The sequence below is a fragment of the Macrosteles quadrilineatus genome, unplaced genomic scaffold, assembly GCF_028750875.1.
Source record: "Macrosteles quadrilineatus isolate MER2022 unplaced genomic scaffold, UCM_ALF_1.0 Scaffold_7__1_contigs__length_78375512, whole genome shotgun sequence".
Classification (NCBI taxonomy): domain Eukaryota; kingdom Metazoa; phylum Arthropoda; class Insecta; order Hemiptera; family Cicadellidae; genus Macrosteles; species Macrosteles quadrilineatus.
Window position 1 is genome coordinate 24,009,853 of NW_026542600.1, and position 21,370 is coordinate 24,031,222.

The 21,370-nt window shown below is 33.8% G+C and overlaps 1 protein-coding gene across 1 annotated transcript in view; it reads right to left on the reverse strand.

Moving 5' to 3' along the window:
- Window positions 1-4,222: 4,222 nt before the first annotated feature.
- Window positions 4,223-21,370, reverse strand: part of LOC128998143 (uncharacterized) — a 46,478-nt gene continuing 29,330 nt past the window's right edge. Inside the window, exons 6-10 of the mRNA XM_054424146.1 lie at window positions 17,285-17,476; window positions 12,788-12,858; window positions 11,807-11,979; window positions 8,067-8,250; window positions 4,223-7,072 (exon numbers count right to left, since the gene is read on the reverse strand). Coding sequence (XP_054280121.1) covers window positions 6,922-7,072; window positions 8,067-8,250; window positions 11,807-11,979; window positions 12,788-12,858; window positions 17,285-17,476 — 771 coding nt within the window. The 3' untranslated portion in view covers window positions 4,223-6,921. The remainder of the gene's footprint in view (window positions 7,073-8,066; window positions 8,251-11,806; window positions 11,980-12,787; window positions 12,859-17,284; window positions 17,477-21,370) is intronic.

Consider the following 21,370-nt stretch of genomic DNA (forward strand, 5'->3'; position numbering starts at 1 on the left):
CGGGCGTGGGCTGCCGGCCGCTGGATACAGGTAGTGTAGGCCTACCGCCCCCTGATATCGTTCGTTACAGGTAGTGTAGGCCTACCTCCCCCTGATATCGTTCGTTACTACGCAGCAACAGCGCGTATGACATTGAAATCTGTAATACGGACATAAACTAAGAGAAGCTGGTGATCGATCACATCACTTATCAGATGTTGAAGATAGCTTCTTTGAGGAGCTTATAGGCCTGCAGCATAAATCCTTTATTGAAAGTGTCAATGCAAGACTTGAAAAATAAAGAAAACCCCAGGTAAGGTGAGAACAAAAATGATATTAAACTTGAATTTGAAGCTAAAGGTCCAAGTAAAAAACCTAACAAAATCCCTCCCGATCTTCTGAAGTTAAAATTGACTTAGTTAATCCTCGGGGAGGCGCTTCACCACTAAAACAGGAGAGGGCGCATGCAGAGTTTTATTCCGCAACACTAAATAGCATAAATTTTACCCATTTTACTTGTTATAACGAAATATTATATGTAAATGTTGAATAATCTAATCAGAAACCTAATTTCTTTGTTAATAACATTATTTGTTAAACTTTATATGATTAATATTTCAAATAATCATATTGAACAATTTTCTAGTATAAAGGTATGTTACGAGAGAGGGAGCATGCGGAGTTATGTTCTGCAATAATGCAATTATACATATATACATACAAACAAAATATATTTGATAATAATTATAAATGAAATAATAGATTTAAACATGTTTATAATTTTGTATGCATAAAATATACACGCAGCTTGACAATAGCGTATGAGGAAATAAACTCTGTGCTAAGGACTTACGCGATAGGGCGCACGCGGAGTAAACCTCCGCAAACTGACACCGCGTCACTGAATTGCAACTGACAACAAATGAGGAGGAATTTGGGGGTAAAAATAGCTTAGGGGCATTCCCAGGATGAGGTGCGTGAAGTGTAGAGCCGGACACGACTGCTGACACCCATTATGCATATTTATATTAACAAACACTACAAGTGCGGAGGAAAACTCCGCAAGCGCCCGCTCGAGGGTTAACTAGCAGTCTTGAATATTGAAGAACTAACTGCTGAACTCTCTGGACTTAACTTGGACTAAAATTGATTTATTTTCTAGGTTTCAATTAAGGAGAAAAGTTCAAACTAACTTCTAACATAACTCATTCAAAATTGTATGTTGTTCTTTAAAGTAGGATTTGTCATGGATATATACTTATACCGGTAATGCTTTTCATTGAACACTTTTAGTCAGATCCACTTACTTTTTTATACTAACCTTTTTTTGTTTTGATTCATTTAGTTTTAAAATATAACAGTTATGTAAATAACAGTATTTGTGATTGTATATCTGACTAAAAGTATTCAATGAAAAGCGTTATAAGAACCCTTGTATACGGACGTTTTTGTGTGCCGTTTACGTGTCGCAAAACGTGAGTTTACGCGTCGTAAAACGTGATTATGACTCTTCTGATTGGATACAACAACATTGTATTCCATGTATGCAAAACAGAACCACGTTTTGAATGAAAATGGGGAAACAAAATTGTCTGTAAAAGAGAGCTCAAAATGTTATTAGATTTGTTGATGCAGCATGCAATTGCCGATTACTTTTCTACAAAAAACAGCTGGAAGGGCATGTTTTGAGGTAATCTTATTGTGGTCGGTTAGCGTGCTGACGAGAGTGAGGGGAGGGAGCGGCTAAATTTACTGCTTAGAGGCGGCAGATAGTTAAATACGTCCCTGCCCAGGACTGATTTACTTTGTTGTTTTGAAGTCCCCAGAGGCGAAAAAACCCCTCCGTTCAAATTCATATACATATGTGTCCGTTAGCACGATAACTTGAGCAATAATGATGATTTGATTAAATTTGGTACAAACGTGTAAACCTACGTTTATTCAAACGAGTAGGCAAACCAGCATGATCGGAAACGGGGGTTTACGTGGTGTTTTATGGGGTAAAAATAGTTTTTTCCCATTTTGACTTTAAAAACATAAAATTTCACAATTCATTTCCAAACTATTTTGTAGAGCTTAAAAAAAAATAATTTTGTATTCTGAAGCGTTGTTGTATGTCTAACGGTTATATATAAAAATGTATTTATTTATTTATTTATTTAGATGACAATATTACATTACAGTTATAGAGCCCAATTACAATGCAGCATTAAAGTTTAAGTCCATTTAGAAATTCCATGCAGTCTTCTTGGTACATACAACATTACAATTTATAATAACATCACATACAAATTAACAAAGACAAGATAACAAAGAATAAATAATAACAAATAACATTTCATAAACAACAATAAATAGACTAAACCAAGTAATGAGAACAAAACCCTCAGAGTATGGTTTTAAAAATAAGTATAGTTTTCTGAGCAGAAGCAACCTGTTGGGCCATGTGTTGGGTATACCAACACTAATCCGCAGGCCAGTCCGCCAAGTTCACCCCACAAGCGCGCACCAAATGCGCCGACCGACCAACACCGCACAGTGCCGTATAAAAAACACTGTACAATCATTCATTCAGCCAACACCTGCGGAATAAACTCAAAGAGAAGCCAAACAAATCAATATCAACACACTGAAAAAGAGTTATACAGTTTTGTCATTAATCATTAGTTACAAAAGCGCATCTTAATACTTTCTGATTTCCAATTTTGATGACATTTTGTATAAACATGTAAAATTACGTTTATTCAAAAAAGTTCACAAACTAGTATGATCCAACTGTTGGAACAGGGGTTTTTTGTGGGATTTATGGCGTAAAAATAGGATTTTGGCATTTCTCACACTCAAAAGACTTTACCAATTCTTTGCATTCCATTTTGTAGAGCTTAAAAAATTAAAAAGCTTAAAAACTGCAAATTAAAAATTCCCATGTTACTCTTAAACTGTTGAGTAGGTAAACTCAAGCAGTTTGCTTATTCATGAATATCTTCTGACCAAATTTGGCAAAATTATTTATTTCATCCTAAGCAAATAATATTTCACTAAAACACTCCTTATTACCTTCCCTGTAGCTGTAAGTAAACCTGGTACTCATTTAACCTAATCTTATTTAAATAGGAAATGAATCTGACATATTTAAAGAATTATTTAAGTTTGTATATACATAGTTGAACTGACCGGAGCTTACTTTCCAAATGGTCTTATTAAAACATCACTTAAAACATTGCTATACAATCACTTAATAAGTGATGATTACGTTACTCTCAAAAAATATTTATCTGTCACTGTCAGTTAAGGGCCAATCATTCGGAAACTCTTAGTTACGGCTCTCATGATGTCATATATTTCCTGATTGGCTCTTTTCGCTGGCCAGTTTACTCTTTGATAAAACCGACCACTTTAACATTTGCTTATTTTTTTATCGTTTTTACAAACCCATAAACCTAAGAAGTTTTTTTTACATTAAAAAGTGGACCACCGGGGTACAGCTATGGTAGCTTGGCACAAGAGGCACTGGTAGACTAGGGAACTTACCTACTTTTTAGTGATCTAAAGAGTATACACAACCATAAGAGAAGGGTTTTAACCCCATTGTACTAATTGTGGTAAACGGAAGTACACAAGAGCAGCAAGACTGCCAAGAGTATTTACTATTGGGTGATTTACTTTGTGTCCCCATACACAAATGAAACTAATCAAGCGACTTACTTGAGAAACTTTATACAATGTACAAAGTATACTTTCAACAGTATTTCCTAATTAAGAATGTTTCAAAAGTGACAAATACTTTATACATGAAGTTGTAAGATCTTTAAATACACTTTTGAAAAAATGTGTACCCAACCTTCCTGTAAGTTAAACTCTATACACAAGAAAACCCAAACAAAATAAACAAGTGATCATGCACAAACTAAATATTCTATGGATACGATAGAAGACAAATGCAAGTAAGAATAACAACAAACCTCAAACTGGAGCTAAGGTTTTGCTTATGACTGAACCATTGAACCAATTAATTTTATCTTACAGCAACTCGTAGGCCTACATTTTATGTAACAGACGTTTTGGACTCGTTGTGTTATGTACTTATCATAATGGTATATTGAGTTGGTGTGTTCAGGTCTCTTTATTTCAACCTGTTTATGACTTGTATGTAGATGACATCTCTTTTCTATATCTGTGATCAATCACACAAACTCATGTTTGAGTAAATAAATATGGTCTTGATGTAAATAAAAACAAATACTTGATAAAACTGTTTAAAAAAGGTATTTATTTGCTATGATGTTACAATTATGTACAAAATCTTTTATATTATAAGGTCGAATTGTGACAGGATTTAATAAGAAACTAATTTGTTTGGGTATTTCAAGTTCTAACATGGCGTAGGTGCAATACATAAAACAAACACATAAATTGACTAAATATATTGACTTTATTAAAAAACAACCTAGGATTTTAGACTGTATTAAGTCATTTCATTTTTTCATTGTTTCTAATTTTATTTACATCCTTCAATTGGAAAACTAAGTGTTTTAGTATTGCTTAAAAGTTGAGGGCTGTTAAGAGTGAATATTTTTATTTTAAGCAGACGAGTTAAATGAAATACAACAAAAGACTATTTGTACATAAAGGAAAATATAATTTTTTCATAATATATATTGAGGAAACATTCCAGTTTCACAATGTGTAAAATTCACATTGTATATTGGATGGGTCGCAATTCAACTAACACTATCAATTAATTAATTATCACAGTTGCATACCAAAATGTTCAAAAGATCAGGATTTTTTAGGAGATCACAAATTATTCGATTGAAAGCCTCAAGGATTTGGATTGAGCTATCAACACCAGAACCAGAGTCCTGCTCATGGATCTAGAGTTAATTGGGGTGGGCGAGTGAGTCGGTCAAAAGTCCTGACCAGGTGCTTTCAGCTAAGGGTAAGTGTTGGAAAACAATGTGATGGTTAGTGTTCTACAAGTAAATACACGATGTGCAAGGAGTAAGTAGGCCTGCTTTATTGTGTAGTGATAACAATCCGGTAACAAGAAAGCTGACAGCTAAGGACCAAGGACTCTGACACAGAGTGAATAGTTTAAAAACTTAAAAGAAATTCTGACACAATAATGACTATTCTTCTGCATTGTTTAGAACCAGTATACTATCTAAGCAGCCTAAGGCAACTTTGACAAAAAGTAAAATATGGAAAGAAAGTTTAGTTCAGTTATAATAAAAACAACATTAACATATACTTCAGCCAACTGTAAATGAAATAATATTTAAAAAAGCTATGGTACATAATGAGGACGTAGACAAAAATTAAGTGGCAAGCTGTAACAGTACTTACAAGACTAAGAACTGGTACCAGAATCAGTAACAGTTCCTGAATTAACTAGAATTTATGAGTAGTCATTATTATGTAGGTACCCAGGCTACTGACCCTGGGAGTTATTCATAATTTTACTAGGCAATTCTCAGTTGTTACTTAAATAAATAGTTCTTAATAGGATTATTATGTGTCATATGTACTATTGAATGTGAATTATTATGTGTATTTATTATGTAATATTTTCTGATAAAAGTTTATTTATTAACTTAACTTAAAGCTTAACTAAATTTAACTATAATAAGTGGTAGGCCTACTGAATTTTAAATCCAACTCAATTGCAGGAATAATCCTAATCAAAAAGTCATAGCACAGAAACTGTTGACCAGGTATAATAAGCTCTACTGTGAACTTAAATTCAAAGAAAAAAAGAATTTACAATGTGGAAACGGTAACCTAAGCATTTTTATGCTTAAGAATTCACATTCGTTTTCCCTACTGGCATACATATAATTACATGTACCATTTCTAGTGACTCGAATTCAATTGTATTAAACTTAAATCAATTTAAGCACATTATGTACTAGTAGAGCAAGTGCTAAGAACAGCAAATGAGGTACTAAATACCGTAGCATCAGTACAGTATTTTGCAGCAGGCGGGAAAAGGCATGTGCCTTTTGTGCATATAAGGTACGAAATTTGAATATTTAGTTAGAAACCTATAGCATTAATAATACCAATTTTACAAATTTTTAACGTATAAGGGTTATGTTCTCAGTAACGTTACTTACATTGCACTACCGTACTGTGTTTTTTTATAAGTATAAACTATTGTTTGTAATTTTAATTTTAGAGTACAAAGTTTGACTAACTAATATCACTTATATATCAAATATCATGACCCCTATTCTATAAATAATATGTTTGGTTTGATTTTCTGTAACAACTACTGTATTAGCAGAACTTGATCACAACCACAACTTTAGTTTTTTATAAGACTATAACATGAAAACTGAAAACAACACATGTTAAAATGCAAGGCATCATTTAAAAAATTCGGTTTTTAGATAAATAGTTGTTAAAGATAAACAGTTTAAAAGGCTAAGTGAAATTACACAGCTATGAGCTGAAAGAATACACCCAGAATAAATATCCGTTTTTAAAAGAACAAATATATTTATAAAAGAATAAATATCCATTTTTAAGGAATAAATTTCCATTATTATAATATTAAAACTATCTCTTTACACTTTAAAATCACACAAGAGAATAAAATCACACAGTTAACACTCTAGAGGTTGCACATATTAAAATGTTGGTTATTCATGTTGGGACGATGTTAAACAGTTTAATGACCCAATCACTTGTCTTTGTGTCAAGTAATAAAAAAACCTATTACTGTAATAGAAAGTTATTTTTGTAATAAAAATAGTTTTGCGATAAAAAGCATCATTTGTAACAAGTGACACCAACTGTTGACTGTTGCACAACCTCCAAAATGTTAAGTTAAAACAATTGACATATAACAAATACACGCTCCGGCGTACAATAAATTTGTATGTTTTAAACATTTGCAGGAAGATACCATAAGCACCTACGCCAGTACAAGGGATTGCATTAGTTGTTTGACTGTGAATAGTTGGGCCGTCCTGCCAGTTCTAGGAGGTAACGGTCTGGATGGTCTGACCACTCATTGGCTGACAGCTTCACCACACGCTGTCTCTCCGCTTGCTTCACCTCCCACTTCTTTATGTCCAATTGCATCTCCCTTGAAATATAAAAAAGTTGTCATATCGATCAAATTAAATCATCCATATTTTTATTCAAAGTTCATCGGAGGAGCGAGCTGGTGTAGTGTTTAGAGCACCGAACTTTGGTTCCTGAGGTCTCGGGTTCAAATCCCGCCAAATCACCAATGGATTTTATATAAGTGATAATGCCGCAACCCCTAGGTCTAGCCTGAAGTAATATGAAAAACAATCCCGGGATCATGCCTAGCGTCCTAAGACAAAAAAATTCAAAGTTCATTGTGGAGTGGCAAAGCGTTAGCTGATACATAGTGGGCCACTGCAAGGCGATATACAGAGGTTTTTCTTATGTTATATTATTAATTTAATCCTTGATCTTAACTCCGTGTGGCCGTTATAGAACTACAGAGAAAGAAAGAAAAGAAAGAGTTTTATTTCTCCATAACATACATAGAGAATAGTCATACATTGATGATGAGTAAGTACAATAAAAAGGTTTAACTCCTAATCACTAATCAGAGAGTTTGATTGGCTTCGGTAGCATCCCGAAAGTGATTAGATATTTAAATAAGTTCTGAACATGAATTTGGAGGATAAATTTGACAGATTGGATGATGATATATTTTTTTCAGTCTATTTATCAAAATATTGGTGTATGCTTAAGCACCCTTTGGATTGGCCTTTGGTTTTATAAAGGCAAACTAAAATATCAATTCATATTGTAAAACTGTAAATAATGTCACTGGAAAAATTCTGTAAAAAAGCTTAACAAAACAAATATGCTGTTTACAATAAGCCATAGTCTCAGTTCCCACTGGTGAAATCTCCTCCTCATACGAATCCTTCCTCTTATTTTCTTACTTTAATTTTGTGACTGTAAAAAACTTAAAACCAATTTACAGCGGGGGAATCTATTTCAAATGCAATGCACATGTAAAATTGTTTGCATATGAAATTGACGGACATACTTAACTTAAGACAACAATTTAGTTCATAGAAAATATAAATAAATACCTTGATTGGGGAGTGCCACACCCCCAAACCTCGATGCTCTGCAACTGATACGGAATGCCTTTGTATGTGACGTAGGTGAAAGATTCATTTATGTCTATGCTCGGTTTCCGAGGGTCCAGCCCTGCACGGATTCCTTTGGGATAACCTCTAATTTTTGTATTTAAATATAATAACTTAGGACCACCTGAAAAAAAATGTAAAAAATTAAAACCAATAGCTTGGCACTTAAATCAAATATAGCCCCTTATAACTAAATGCTAGCTTTAAAATTTAACTTTGACACAACCAACAAAAATAAAGATCATTTATATACTACACCAAAATAACTTAAGGGAAAAAAACCATAACTTAATAGGTATTTAAAATTATAACTATAATGTTAAAATTACAGTAGATAGCAATAATTTATAATGAAATCAGAGAATTATGGTAGAGTTTTGATTATGAAAATCTATAGTATAACTGAATATTTAGAAAATTGTTTTCGTAAAGGAAAACATTTTACTATGGATTCTACTATTGACATTATGATTATTTATGGTTACAATTTACAATATAAACAGAGTGAACACTAATTTTCTAAAGAGAAGAACAGAGTGTGTGGTCAGAGTGGTTTATGGTAAATCATAGTTTGATACTTTGTTGTTAATGTCAAGATGTATTGATGCCTTAAATTTATATAAATTAAACCTTTATAATTTGAATGAATTATATTTATTTTCTTTACAATTCAATTTATAACCTATTTTCGCTGTAATTTTGATGTTTAAATTAAGCCAAACTTGGTAGTATTGTGATCATCTCCCGCAGTCGTGTAGACATTATTATTATCTTCTGCAATCGCGGCAAAATTTAAATCACACCCGCAGTCATTGTCTTGCACAATTGCGGTATTAGTGGTAATTTTTCGATTGAGAGGAGATCTTCACAGACGGCTCGGGAATCAAATTTTGACGATCGATTCTCAATACCGATATCAATGTCAGTCACCGATATCAGTGTAGGTTAGGTTCCAGCTGGTAGTATCAGTGGTATCACATCCCTAATTAATACTAAGGTTATTTAGCAAAAGTTTTCAGTAGGATGAACATTTCAAAATTAGTTATCAATTGGCTATCAAGACATAAATAAAAAAAACACACATTCAGTAAATGTATGTTTTATTTATGAATAAAGTACATTTACAATGCACATCTCAAGACAGACATAAGAGTAGTCTACAGTGTTGCCACACAGCTCCGGAAGAAATCCCTCCTCACAAGCATGAAAATCCCACTTTTCCCTCACTAATCCGTGCACAATACGTTTAAAATAATTCCACAATCCGTGTACTCTGTAAATTAACCTAAGTCTAATAATATAATGCTAGAAGCCTAGAAAACAAGTTTTCCATTAATTTTTTCACCTATAACAAAATGTAGCACTCAAAATATGTAGCAGGATGTTTACACTAGATGCGTGATTTCAGTATTATTAGCATAACTGAATATATACAAGAAAATATTCAGTGAAAAATATTATGCTACTATTACAAAGTTTTAAAAATTAAATACAGTATTAAACTTAACATATTGTCCAGAACAAATTTTACCTATAGCAGTTTAAACAAGTTTTAGAATCAATAAAATGCAAAATATCTTTAATTAAAGGCTATGTTATTTTGGTTAGTTTGTTTTGTTTCTGTCTGGTTTTTAGTTGGATTAGCAGTGTTGCCACTAACCAACGCCTAGAGGAAAATCCACTGGCAAATCACTAGAACGGCTAGTAAAATATCCCTAGAAAACAATTAAATGTCTAGAAGTGACAAACTGATCGTAGGCGTAGAAGTAAAGGGAGTGAAGAGTACAATAAATGTAGGTAATCAAAAAAACATCATCGATCTTTAATGAATGTACTATGTAATCATTGGTTCCTAAAGTGCTTCTCTTGACTCACAAAGTACAAAGTGTCCCGATTTACCTTTGAAATCCCCAAATATTTTTAAAAACTACAATTGGGTTAAATCCGCTCACAACCCTAATGCGCACAAAAATCTGCGCAGCCCCCCAAAATCCGTGCAAAAAGCGTAATTACCCGCAAAACTGTATCACTGGTTGTCTAAAGCGTTGCAAAAATACACTTCTAAACAAGCTATTAATTAATTTAGTTAGCCTATTTATTCTAGGCTCTTTTACCTAGGTTAAAGGTTAGCCAGTTATGAGTTAACTTAGGTTGTAACCATAATAGGTTATGAAGGCCTGTAAAATATAATTGGTGAAGTGTAGAATGAGAGTCAACTAGTGTTTAATTCAGGTTACCTCCTTGGAAGTATGTAAAAATGTTTATTACACTTATGTGTGTATTCTATTTCAAGCTATATTATTACATTATGGGGGACAGCCACAGACGTCAACAAAGCCAACTTTCCAAACGTAATGTGATCTTGAAGTGATCAGTGTGTATAGAATAGAAAAGGGAAATTAAAACCCCTACAAGTGATCATAGAGGCCAGTGGCAGAACTATTGAACATTAAGTATTGACATTTTAGCATAAAAAATAGTTGTTAGCTGTAATGGCGCCACAACACTTCTTGTAACCGGAAACTTCAACACCAACTGACATTCATTTGAACCGGGTAGTTTTTCCTGCTTTACTATTGATTCATGCTTGACTTATCATCAGGCAATGGAACAACCGGTAAACTACTAAATAAGAACTCATTATCAAACATACGCCTTCCTCTTAGACTTAACAAATATTTTAGGCTGGCAAACGTAGAACTTGATAAAGAAAATAATAAGTATAAGGTTAAAATGTAGTGTTTGGTGTTACTTTTATTGTTGATACTTAGCTCAACTGCACCCTTTACATATATCTATTACATCAATGGTGTAATAAATAACACCTTGTATCCATTTCATTGTACTTTATACTTCCTTATTAAATGGCAACCATACAAAGTAGGTATTTTAAGCCAAGTATGAATGGAGATGAGTGTAGGATGAGTGGTGTGATCTTGTAGTCTAGTTAGTGACTAAGGCCGACATTACTTAGACACAGCTGTTAATTAATAGCCCATACAGCTAATGGCAACTAAGTAATTGTATTGCAGTACCAAACGTTATGTAGTAGCCTACATTGATTGTTTATTACTAAAATATTTGTTTGTTGATTCGATTGTCTTTCTCCGCTTTAATAATGTTTTTTAATTAACAAAGACAATTCATCATTGTTACGTCGTTGGAAACGTTATGTATGAATTACGATCTACACACTAACGAATTAGGAACACTAATGATGGTTTCAGGGTGTCCAGGCCAACCAGAAAAAATTTATGAGTAATTCATTAGTAAAAAAAAATCCAGGTCATACTTTTTATACTAAAATTTCTAACGTGTTTTGTGCCAACTCCCACAATGCTGGTTTAGCGATAACACAGCTCGCTATTTTAGTTATCGGAAAGAGTATTCTCAGTTAAAGAAACAAAATTTATGGTTGATTAAATAATCCGAAAATTAAAAACTAATCCTTAAACCTGCAATTTATTAATAACTTCTTAAAAATAGTGATATGTCGATACCAAAATTTATCAAATCTCTATTCAGACACCTGAAAAATAGATTCTTAATACACGACACGACTCACCCGTGAGGAGGTTAGAAAAACTAGCATCGGCTACCTCGGGCAGGAATCATCATGCTTGTACAGTCAATACCTACTGTCCAGGCTTGAGGCGTAATATACTATTTCCTTTACTTACGCTGAACAACATGGTAGAGTGGTAGTATCTGTACTATGATGCTGTCTTCCCCTCCCCAGTAGAGGTGGGATTCTTGCCACTCATGCGTAGCTCCGATACAGAACTCTATGTCCTGCTCCCCACGCAGGAAAGTCAGAGTGGCCCCGCGGTAACTCAAAACGTGATGCAGAAATCTGAAAGAATTACAAATCAAGTTATTTACTGGCACAATACTGCTTGATCCAGTTAATAACATGTTTGTGTTCTACTGTTTGGTTTTGAAACAGCTGCTGGTCACCTCAACAATGGCTGATTGGTGTGGCCACACAGTGCTAAAAAGATCATTTTTAGTAATGCAAAGCATGAATTGAAATCAAATCAAATATCATTTTTTCCATAAGGTACAATTAAGTACAATAAAGTAATAAAATACAAGTTAAAACACCTATTGATACTTGTAATTTATAGCATGAATAAGTACTATATTAGGGCAAAATATTATTGATATGTTTTGTGACTTTGACTTTGCTTGTAAATCTATCAGCTCCTGGATTTTAATTTTCTCAGTTAAAGCAGCTGAACTCTACCTTTTTTCAAACAAAAGTAATTTAACACGCATGAGAATAGTGTGAGATGAATATATATATACTCTATGTATAACATGTTAAGGGAAAGATTGTAAAAATGAGTTGGCTCCCAGGTCCCTACACAAGGAGTCTTAAGACATTTTTATTTCATTCATTTCGGGTACAAGATTTTATTGTTCTCCAGGTTTTATTTAAACGGAGTTTGGTTAGCGTAACTGAGAAAATAGAGTACAGGTGCTAATAGATACACAAAAAATTCATCAAACAAAACATGACTTCTGTATTGCTCTTTAGTAGTCTAATTATTAGTCTAAATAATTGTTGTGTGGCATACAATAGTTTAACAACCTTGTATTGTGTTTTTATGTTTTACTTAAATTAAGGTTTTATTTGTTAAGGATTGTCAAAATAGTACCTGTTTGCTCCAAGCCCATGTTGGTTGCTATTGTAGAGCATAGTCCAATGAGATGGACAAGATAGATCTAACTGTAAAATCATAAAAACAATATAATACTTGACTAATCATTAAAGAATATATTTAGTCCACACTGGTTGCTTATTGTAGAGCATAGTCAACTAGGATGGACAACATACACTTAACTGTAACACCAGGGAAACAATATAATACTTGTCTAATCATAGAATATATTTATTTATATTAGACCTAAGACGCCATTTTCGTACTTGTAAAACGATTTGATCAAGTCTTTAATCATCAGTAATAATTACAACAATAACAAAAATAAAATAAAATACAATACAAATACAGGGTTGGTACTGATTTTGGAAAATGAAATTCCCTGACTTTTCCAGGTTTTCCAGACTGATATTATACTTTTTCCAGGTATACCGTAAGACGATATCGAATAGTCAGAATCAAGCATTATTAGAAAAAATGTAGGCCTAAATAGTTTACTCATAAAACCAATAAGTAAAGAATTAAACATCTGGAATCTGGAAAATTAAGAGTACCAACTAACTTAACCTCACACTTTATGTTCTACTTGGCCTTGACTTGACACTAGCAGATAGACGATACAGTGCTTCTGATACTGATATATATCGATATTTTGCTTGCGATATCATCGGCTTATATCGGAAGAAACATGTGATATTGGAAAAATAACTACCATGCTTGTACCGGAGACAAAAATTAGTACCAAACTAAACTATTAAATGTTTCAACAAACAGAATAAAATTTTTTTATAAACTCCTACAAGTGCAGTTTTTTTTAGTTTATTAAAGGTTGAATCAGTATTGGTATAAATTCAACGAGGAATTGTATTCAGTATCGTATTGAAATTGAAACGATGAATGTAGGCCTATCCTTCCGCGCATCGCGGTACTAGCCGTGTTTCCATACGTGGGATTATTATCCCGAAAACAGGATTTTTAGAGCATGGGCGGGATTTGAAGGGGATGTGGGATAAAACAGGAGTTTTGGCTATGACATCCGTTTTTATTTACTATGCTTTATTTTAGTGAAAAACTAACCCCAATCAAAAAAATTACCTTAACAAAATATAATAGCAATGTTAAAACAACTATTTAAACACAATATTTATAATTTAACACTCAGCATTTAACATAAAAAATCTTAAGGGATTAAACGGGATTTCTTAACCCAGTGACCGGTATTATATTCTTTTGGTCGTGTAGAAACACTGGGAGCTCGGTGCGTTCAAATAAAACCAGTGATCAGAGGGTGATGATAGAATGTCTGTCGATGTTCGATGTTTTTATATCGATGTCCCGATGTTTTTGTTACATCGATGTTTTCGTCAAACTTCAATGTTTTTGACCAAGTATTGAGACGTAGATGCAAAATGTAGCATATCTGTAAAAAATGTAGTCTTTCAAGAGAAATTCCAAATTTTTTCCAAAATTCCCTGACTTTTCCCTGACTTTTCAAGACCAACAAAATTCCCTGACATTTCCAGGTTTTCCCTGACCGTACCAACCCTGAAATATTTATATATTATGCATAATTTTAAATAGGCTATCACAGGTTTATAAATAGTGATGTAAAATACCCAGGTATTTAAAACTCGGGGGGTATTTACCCGGGTAACTACCCAAAATTCATAAATACCCGGGTATTTTGGGTATTTATGAAATCAATTGAAATTCATTTATATATACCCCTAAATATGTTATTATTATCATTACATGATAAATTAGGATAGTCTATAACACCTTTTAGGCCTACAGTAGCTTGAAGCTTTGCTAGTACCTTTTATTTAATGATTTAGCACCTTTTTTTAAATGATACATACATTTTCTAAATAAGCATGGGGTTTCGTGTCTTAAATCAAGTAACATCAGTTAAAATTTAACTTACTAAAAATAGCCTATTAAAAAAGGCTGGCTATTTCAATTTTTATCATTTTATAAATTTATAACCAATTAAATAACATAAACATAATTATTTTAATTTATAAATATCCAGAAATTGTTGAAAGATTTACTGGGCCTATAGATTCAAATGTTTTGTATCCAGGGGCGGACTGGCCCGCCGGTCCACCGGCCGGTGGGCCGATACGCCTTCTCAACATTCCAATATTTGCGCCCTCGTTAAAGGAAAAATTCATAAAAAAATTTTAAAAATGAGACGAGATGTGTTTTTAGAAAGCAAGAGGAAAAACTTAGAGTAAAGGTTTCAGCAGTGAATAGCAAAACATAAAGTCGGGTGTGAGACCTGAATAGACACTGTCGACAAGCGAGAGCAAAGCAGCTCTTCTCTCTCGTACGTGTAGGCCTACTCCGAGTGGAAGGCACTTTACTGTACTCTGTGGTCTGAGGTACTTAAAAACAGCTGTCCTCTTCCCGCGTCATTTTACGCCAACCCCGAAAAAAAACTGCACTGCGACTGCATCCGACATCGGTCGGTGTCACGATGTCGTCTGTGGTAAACAACTAGTGAAGATAATTTAATACTATTCATATTTGTTATAATATTTAATAATTGCTCACACTATAACTATTTCACTTTAAGTCACATTTAATTTTTATCAATGTCAACTCAACTCTCTTGTAAAATGGCGTTTGCCGTGCATGTAATAAATAAATAAAGAGTGTCAGCTGCCAATTAAAATTTGTCTCTCTTTTGTGAGTGTCTGATTTGTGTCACTGTGTCGAAAGCTTCAATTTATTTTTATATTATTTACCTACACAGGAAACATGAACGAAAGCAGTATTGTAGAATCACTACTTTCACAAAATTTAAATTAGATTTAGTGACAGTGTATTTGTTAACTTAACCATTACACAGTAAAGGTTAAACAGTAAACATTATTTTAATACCGTATGTGGCTAACGCCTATTAATTATTTCAATATGCACTATGGCACTAATTTGGTCAACTTTCCTATTTTACTTACAGATAGCCAGCTCAAAATACCTTCGTAGTTCTCTCTAGGCTATTTCGTTTGTAGAAATAGGTTAGGTAGGCCTACTTTAGGGTTACAGTTTTGACTTAATGTAATTCTAAAAAAGTTCAAGTCAATAAATTGGTTTTTGTTCACAGTGAAAGCATATTGTTTGTGTTCAAATAATTTCATAGAAATCTAAAATATATAACTTCTGTTATTTACAGTGCCAAATTGGGATACAACAGTTGCAAGTTCAGGTTGTAAACAGGAAGCAAATGATTTATATTGTACGCATGCAGCCAAGTCATGCAAGGGAAAATAAAGAAAATACACAAATATAATAGGAAAGAACCTAAGAAAATCATTTGTGTTTTTATTTTTGTTAGGATATTTACTGTCAGAATAGCACCAAGTCGTGTGGGTAAATAGTCTAAATTTTGTAAACCAAATATTGACCAATAGTGTCAGTTATCAGATTTCTGATTTTCCACTGTTAATGCCTCTAGATTGCCTAAAAATGCGAGTTTACAGGTATAATTTTTAAAAAATTTCCATACCCCCCAGACCCCCCGGTTGGCGCCTTCGGGCTGGTCAAGGTTTACGCCCTAATAGAGTACCCAGTCCGCCCCTGTTTGTATCACAAGTTTATGAAATTAGTTTTTTTTTATTTTGATACTATTGATACCAACAAAAGATCTAGAAAAAAATATTATTAAATTCTGCCATCCTACAGATTGAGTTTTAATTATTTTCTTAAGTTGTTTACACATAGGCCACTACTAGGTTAAATTTTCCTGTCTTCCTAAATAATAATTATTACTTTAAAAATAATTTTATTAATTTTCAATAAAATAAATTGAAATTCATCTATATATCATAGAAATTAAAAAATCATAAGTAGTCAGGACCAGTGCAACCATGCGACCAGGGTATTTATGCCGATTATGCTTTATGCTTTATGGCGAGTATACACAGAAGTAAAATGCTAGTAGTGACCATATGAAATTTTGTTTAACACATTTTATCATCATTTTACTATCCTTACAGGGTAATAATTGCAAAAAAACATCTCAATCTTCTATAACTTTAATAAAAATTATAAATACCCAGTTTTTGGGTATTTACCCAGGCCTGGGGTAAATACCCGGGTAAATACCCAATTTATATTTACCTACCCACTGGGTATTTACCCGGCCCACATCACTATTTATAAATAATGCAAATTTCACAAAAACATAAAATAGCTTTTTTTATGACATGGGAAATTTGCTAAAAGGTCACCATTTACGTTGCACCAAATAAATGCAATGTGGTAACTATGCTACCATTATTATTGTATTGTTCTTAGACATTCCTGTGTAACCTGAAAATAAAACATGTAGAAGCCAAATTAAACCCACCTTATCAGTTTGACAGATATGAGGTATTGTATGTAAACTTGATATTACAGTAATATAAGTTCATAGCATGATTTGAGTCACACAATTAATCAGCAAAAACAATGTTAAAATAGGCTGTATTCTTCATAACACAAACTCACGATTCGGGCTAGGTAGTTCTTGGTGCAAAATCCGTTGTTGGATGAAATGGCGGGAGAATGGTGCTGTGGCTTGGTAAACAGAGCAGGGAGGGTGCAGGCCAAGATCCACACCTGAGAGACTGGCAGCAAGGGCTTAGGCTTGTCCCATGGAGCAGGTGCCTTCTCCAACACTGGGGTTGTCAGCTCTAGACCCTGTAATGCATATCACTGTAAGCATAACATGAGCAGGCGTAATCATTTAGCTTCCCAACATTAAATTGAATAAGAAAATCAAGCTCAATTGCACATCCAAAACATAATAGTAGCACAAATCATCAAGCTTTGCCAAATTTGGGAACTGCTACAGTCAAACTATCATATAATCACAAAACATGCTATGAGACTGTATACGTTTCTACAGGCACTTCACAGCCACTCCTAGACAAAACTGCAATAAAAGGTTTGCAGAAAATTGCTCAAATTGATGAAATACAGCCATCCTGTAATGACTGGTATAACAAGACCAAGACACCCTAAACTGTAAGAAGGCTTAGGTTACATTGATGTCAAATACAAAGTAGGATTGAAAAATAATGCCAGACCATTTGCTATCATCACGTTGGATTCCTATTTCTCTTTAGGAAGCTACTAAAGGAGAACTCGAAAGAATGGTGTCAATGGGAGTGATCACTGAGATACATCATGCCAGACTGGTGCTCTCCAAAGGTTGTTGTACCAAAAAAAGGACTCTAACAAAGGTCATTTTGGTGGATCTTACAAAATTAAACAGATGAGGCCAAACAAAGATACTATCCCATTCAACCTATCAAAAAAAAATCCAGCCAAATCTCTTATGCAAAATGCTACTCTAAATTGGATGCAAATAAATTGACTCTGGCAGATTACTTTGGATGAAGTAGACAGGATTGAACTACTGTAAGCGTACGACTTGTTTGCCAGCGGTGTGTGCGGGAGAGAGCGGTACCAATCCCCTAACGCAGCCAAAGTTTCCATGGCATTGGTCGGACAACGCTTTCTAAAAACATTCGACCAGCGCTGTTTGCGTTGTGTTCCTTTTTTGCGTGAATTTAAAATTTTTATAGAATTTAAATTTGAATTTAATTCAAGTACTATACAATGTAATAGCTAAGGGTTCTATATTATTGTTTTGGTACTGTGGTAGAGTAATTAATTTGATACAACTATGTTTTTACTTCTTAAAATGTACACCAAACAGTAAAATCATAGTATATTATAATTTTTTTGTAAAGTTTGACTTATTAGGTGTAAACAATGAACTGAGTTTATAGCTCAAATCTTAAGACATAGAATTATATGTAAAAACACATATTGATATACCTATAAACAGAAAACCATAAGGCTTAGTACATGTAACTATGGAAACTTTTTGCTTATTTTCATATCATGTACAATAAATAACACCTTAAAATATCAGACAGTTTTTCCGAACACCCTGTAAAACGGTTAATGGCTTGCAGTTATTTATTTTATATCCCTAAGTTAATAAAAGGAAAGTAGGTCTCCTAATGTTGTAAAGTATTTTATGACCGGAAGAGTATTGTATTCTATCGTGTTCTATCGACTGTCAGTTTATTGGGGTGTGTTGTGGAGTTAAGTTGTGCGGCTGAGTAATTATTGAGTGATAGTTTAGTGTTGTTCAAAGGTTTATTGCGGACATTTTCTATCACGATTGTAAAAAAACTGTGATTTTTTTTACAATTGTGATGGAAAATGTCCGCAATAAACCTTTGAACAACATTAACTCACCATCACCAACAATGAACTTCAAACAAAGAATAGTTAAGTGATTGTTAAGCCGTGGGTTATAAAAGTGTTAGGCTAACTTAAATTAATATCATGGCAACCACCCGTAAAAAAGGGCAAACCATTTACAGTGAAGCCAGTGAAATTATGAGATGTGTTATTCAACAGTGTGACTAAGAATCCAACTCTGGAACCTTCCAGTATACCCTGAAACAAAGTAATCATTGGGTTGCTAAGTATACAGGGATATCTGTCTGTAGTGTTCCGACAATTAGGAAAGAAGGGGTTGAGGCCGGAGGATCTGCCCTAGAAACACCAGGTAAGAAAAGGCCCTACTCAGAGGAGAAGAAATTCCACATTAATGAATTTGATAAAAGAGTGATAAGGGACAATATTCACGATTTTTATACAATGCAAAAAAAGTGCCGACAGCACCCAAACTGTTATATGCAATTAAGGAAAAAATTAATTTTCCTTGGGGAGTTTCCACATTACAAAAACTTCTAAAAGACATGGGGTTTAAATGGAAAACGGAAAAGGTGTGGGAAAATTAGAAAATTGTTGATAGAACGGCCGGATATTGTAAATTGGGGCGCTCACTACTTGCGAGACATTCAAAAGTGTAGATATGAAAAGTGTAAAATCATATATCTTGACGAAACATGGGTTGATAACAACTTAACATTAATTTGTAAAATGCTGGAGCAGTGACGATGTCCCCGGGGTCCTCACAAACTAGCTCGCCCAATAGATTAATTGTGGTTAGTGCCGGTTCAGAAGATGTTTTTGTGCATGATGCGACACTAATATTTCAAGATGGTAAAGCAACTGGAGATTATCATGGCCAGATGAACGGAGTAAACTTTTAAAAGTGGATCGATGAAAAACTTATACCAAACCTCCCTAATAAAAGTGTTGTTGTGCTAGACAACGCTCCTAACCACTGTTTACATGGAGGGGTCAGTTGGGAAACAAGCCACCATTCAAATACACAGTCAAAAAAGAAATGATTGACTGGCTGACAAAAAATAAGATCCCTTGCTCGATGGAGATGAAGAAATTCGAGTTGTGGTAATTGATTAATCAGCATAAGCCTCCTGAAAAAGATTTATTGTTTAGATGAAATACTAAAATCGCGTGTTCACAGCGTGATTCGATTGCCCCCTTACATGTGCGACCTCAATCCAATTGAGTTAGCCTGGGCTAAGATGAAAAGGAAAATCAAGGAGGAAAATACTACGTGTGATCTGTCACTGACAAAATTGGAGGAAGCTACAAAAAATGTTGTTTTTTCTATTAATAAATTAGATTTGGAGGTGTTTACTATTCACACCCTTAAAATATAACAAAATTATTTATTTATTTCCAACGGACATCTCCATTTTACAGCTATACAAATCAAAACATTACAACTCAGAATGGCTTAGTTGATAATAACAAATTTTGTGCTTATAGACTATAAATAAAATCAACAATATAATAATGATCTAATAACAAACAACAATAACAATGACAAAAATAGCGGAACAAAACAAAAACTGACAAAATAACAAAAGGTATACTAATAAATAAATAATTTAAAACAACAACAATATATAAATACAGTAGACTCTCGCTCATCTGGACTAATGTGGCGGACGTCCGGTCCGGATTACAAAAAATCCAGACTATCGAGAGTCGAGGCAAATACACAGTACTGTATATAGCCGTTTTTTCAATTTAGTTCCAGGTCCACAGTAATGATAGCACGGGAATATGCACATCCACCAGTAATAATCTTTACGGCCGAATTTTGTTCCAGGTCCACAGTAATAATAGCCCGGGCTTATGCAGTATGCACTTCCACCGGTAATAATTTTTACAGCCGAATTTTGTTCCAGGTCCACAGTAATGATAGCCCGGGCATATGCACTTCCACCGGTAATAATTGTTTCGGCCGAATTTTGTTCCAGGTCCACAGTAATGATAGCCCGTGCGTATGCACTTCCACCGGTCATAATTTTTTCGGCCAAATTTTGTTCCAGGTCCACAGTAATGATAGCCCGGGCATATGCACTTCCACCCGTAATAATTTTTACCGCCGTGTTATCCGATTTTTTTCATTATTAGAGGTAGTCTCGGTCCCGTTTTGCTCAGATAATTGGACTTCTACTGTACTGTGCCGCTAAAAAAAATCATGATTGCCGATCCGGACTACCGGGAGTCTGGACAAGGCCGATCCGGATGAGCGAGAGTCTACTGTAATATGAAACAATAACAACAAACCCACAAGCTAACAACCAATGACAACTGAGAAAGATAAATATAGACTAATATAAAAAC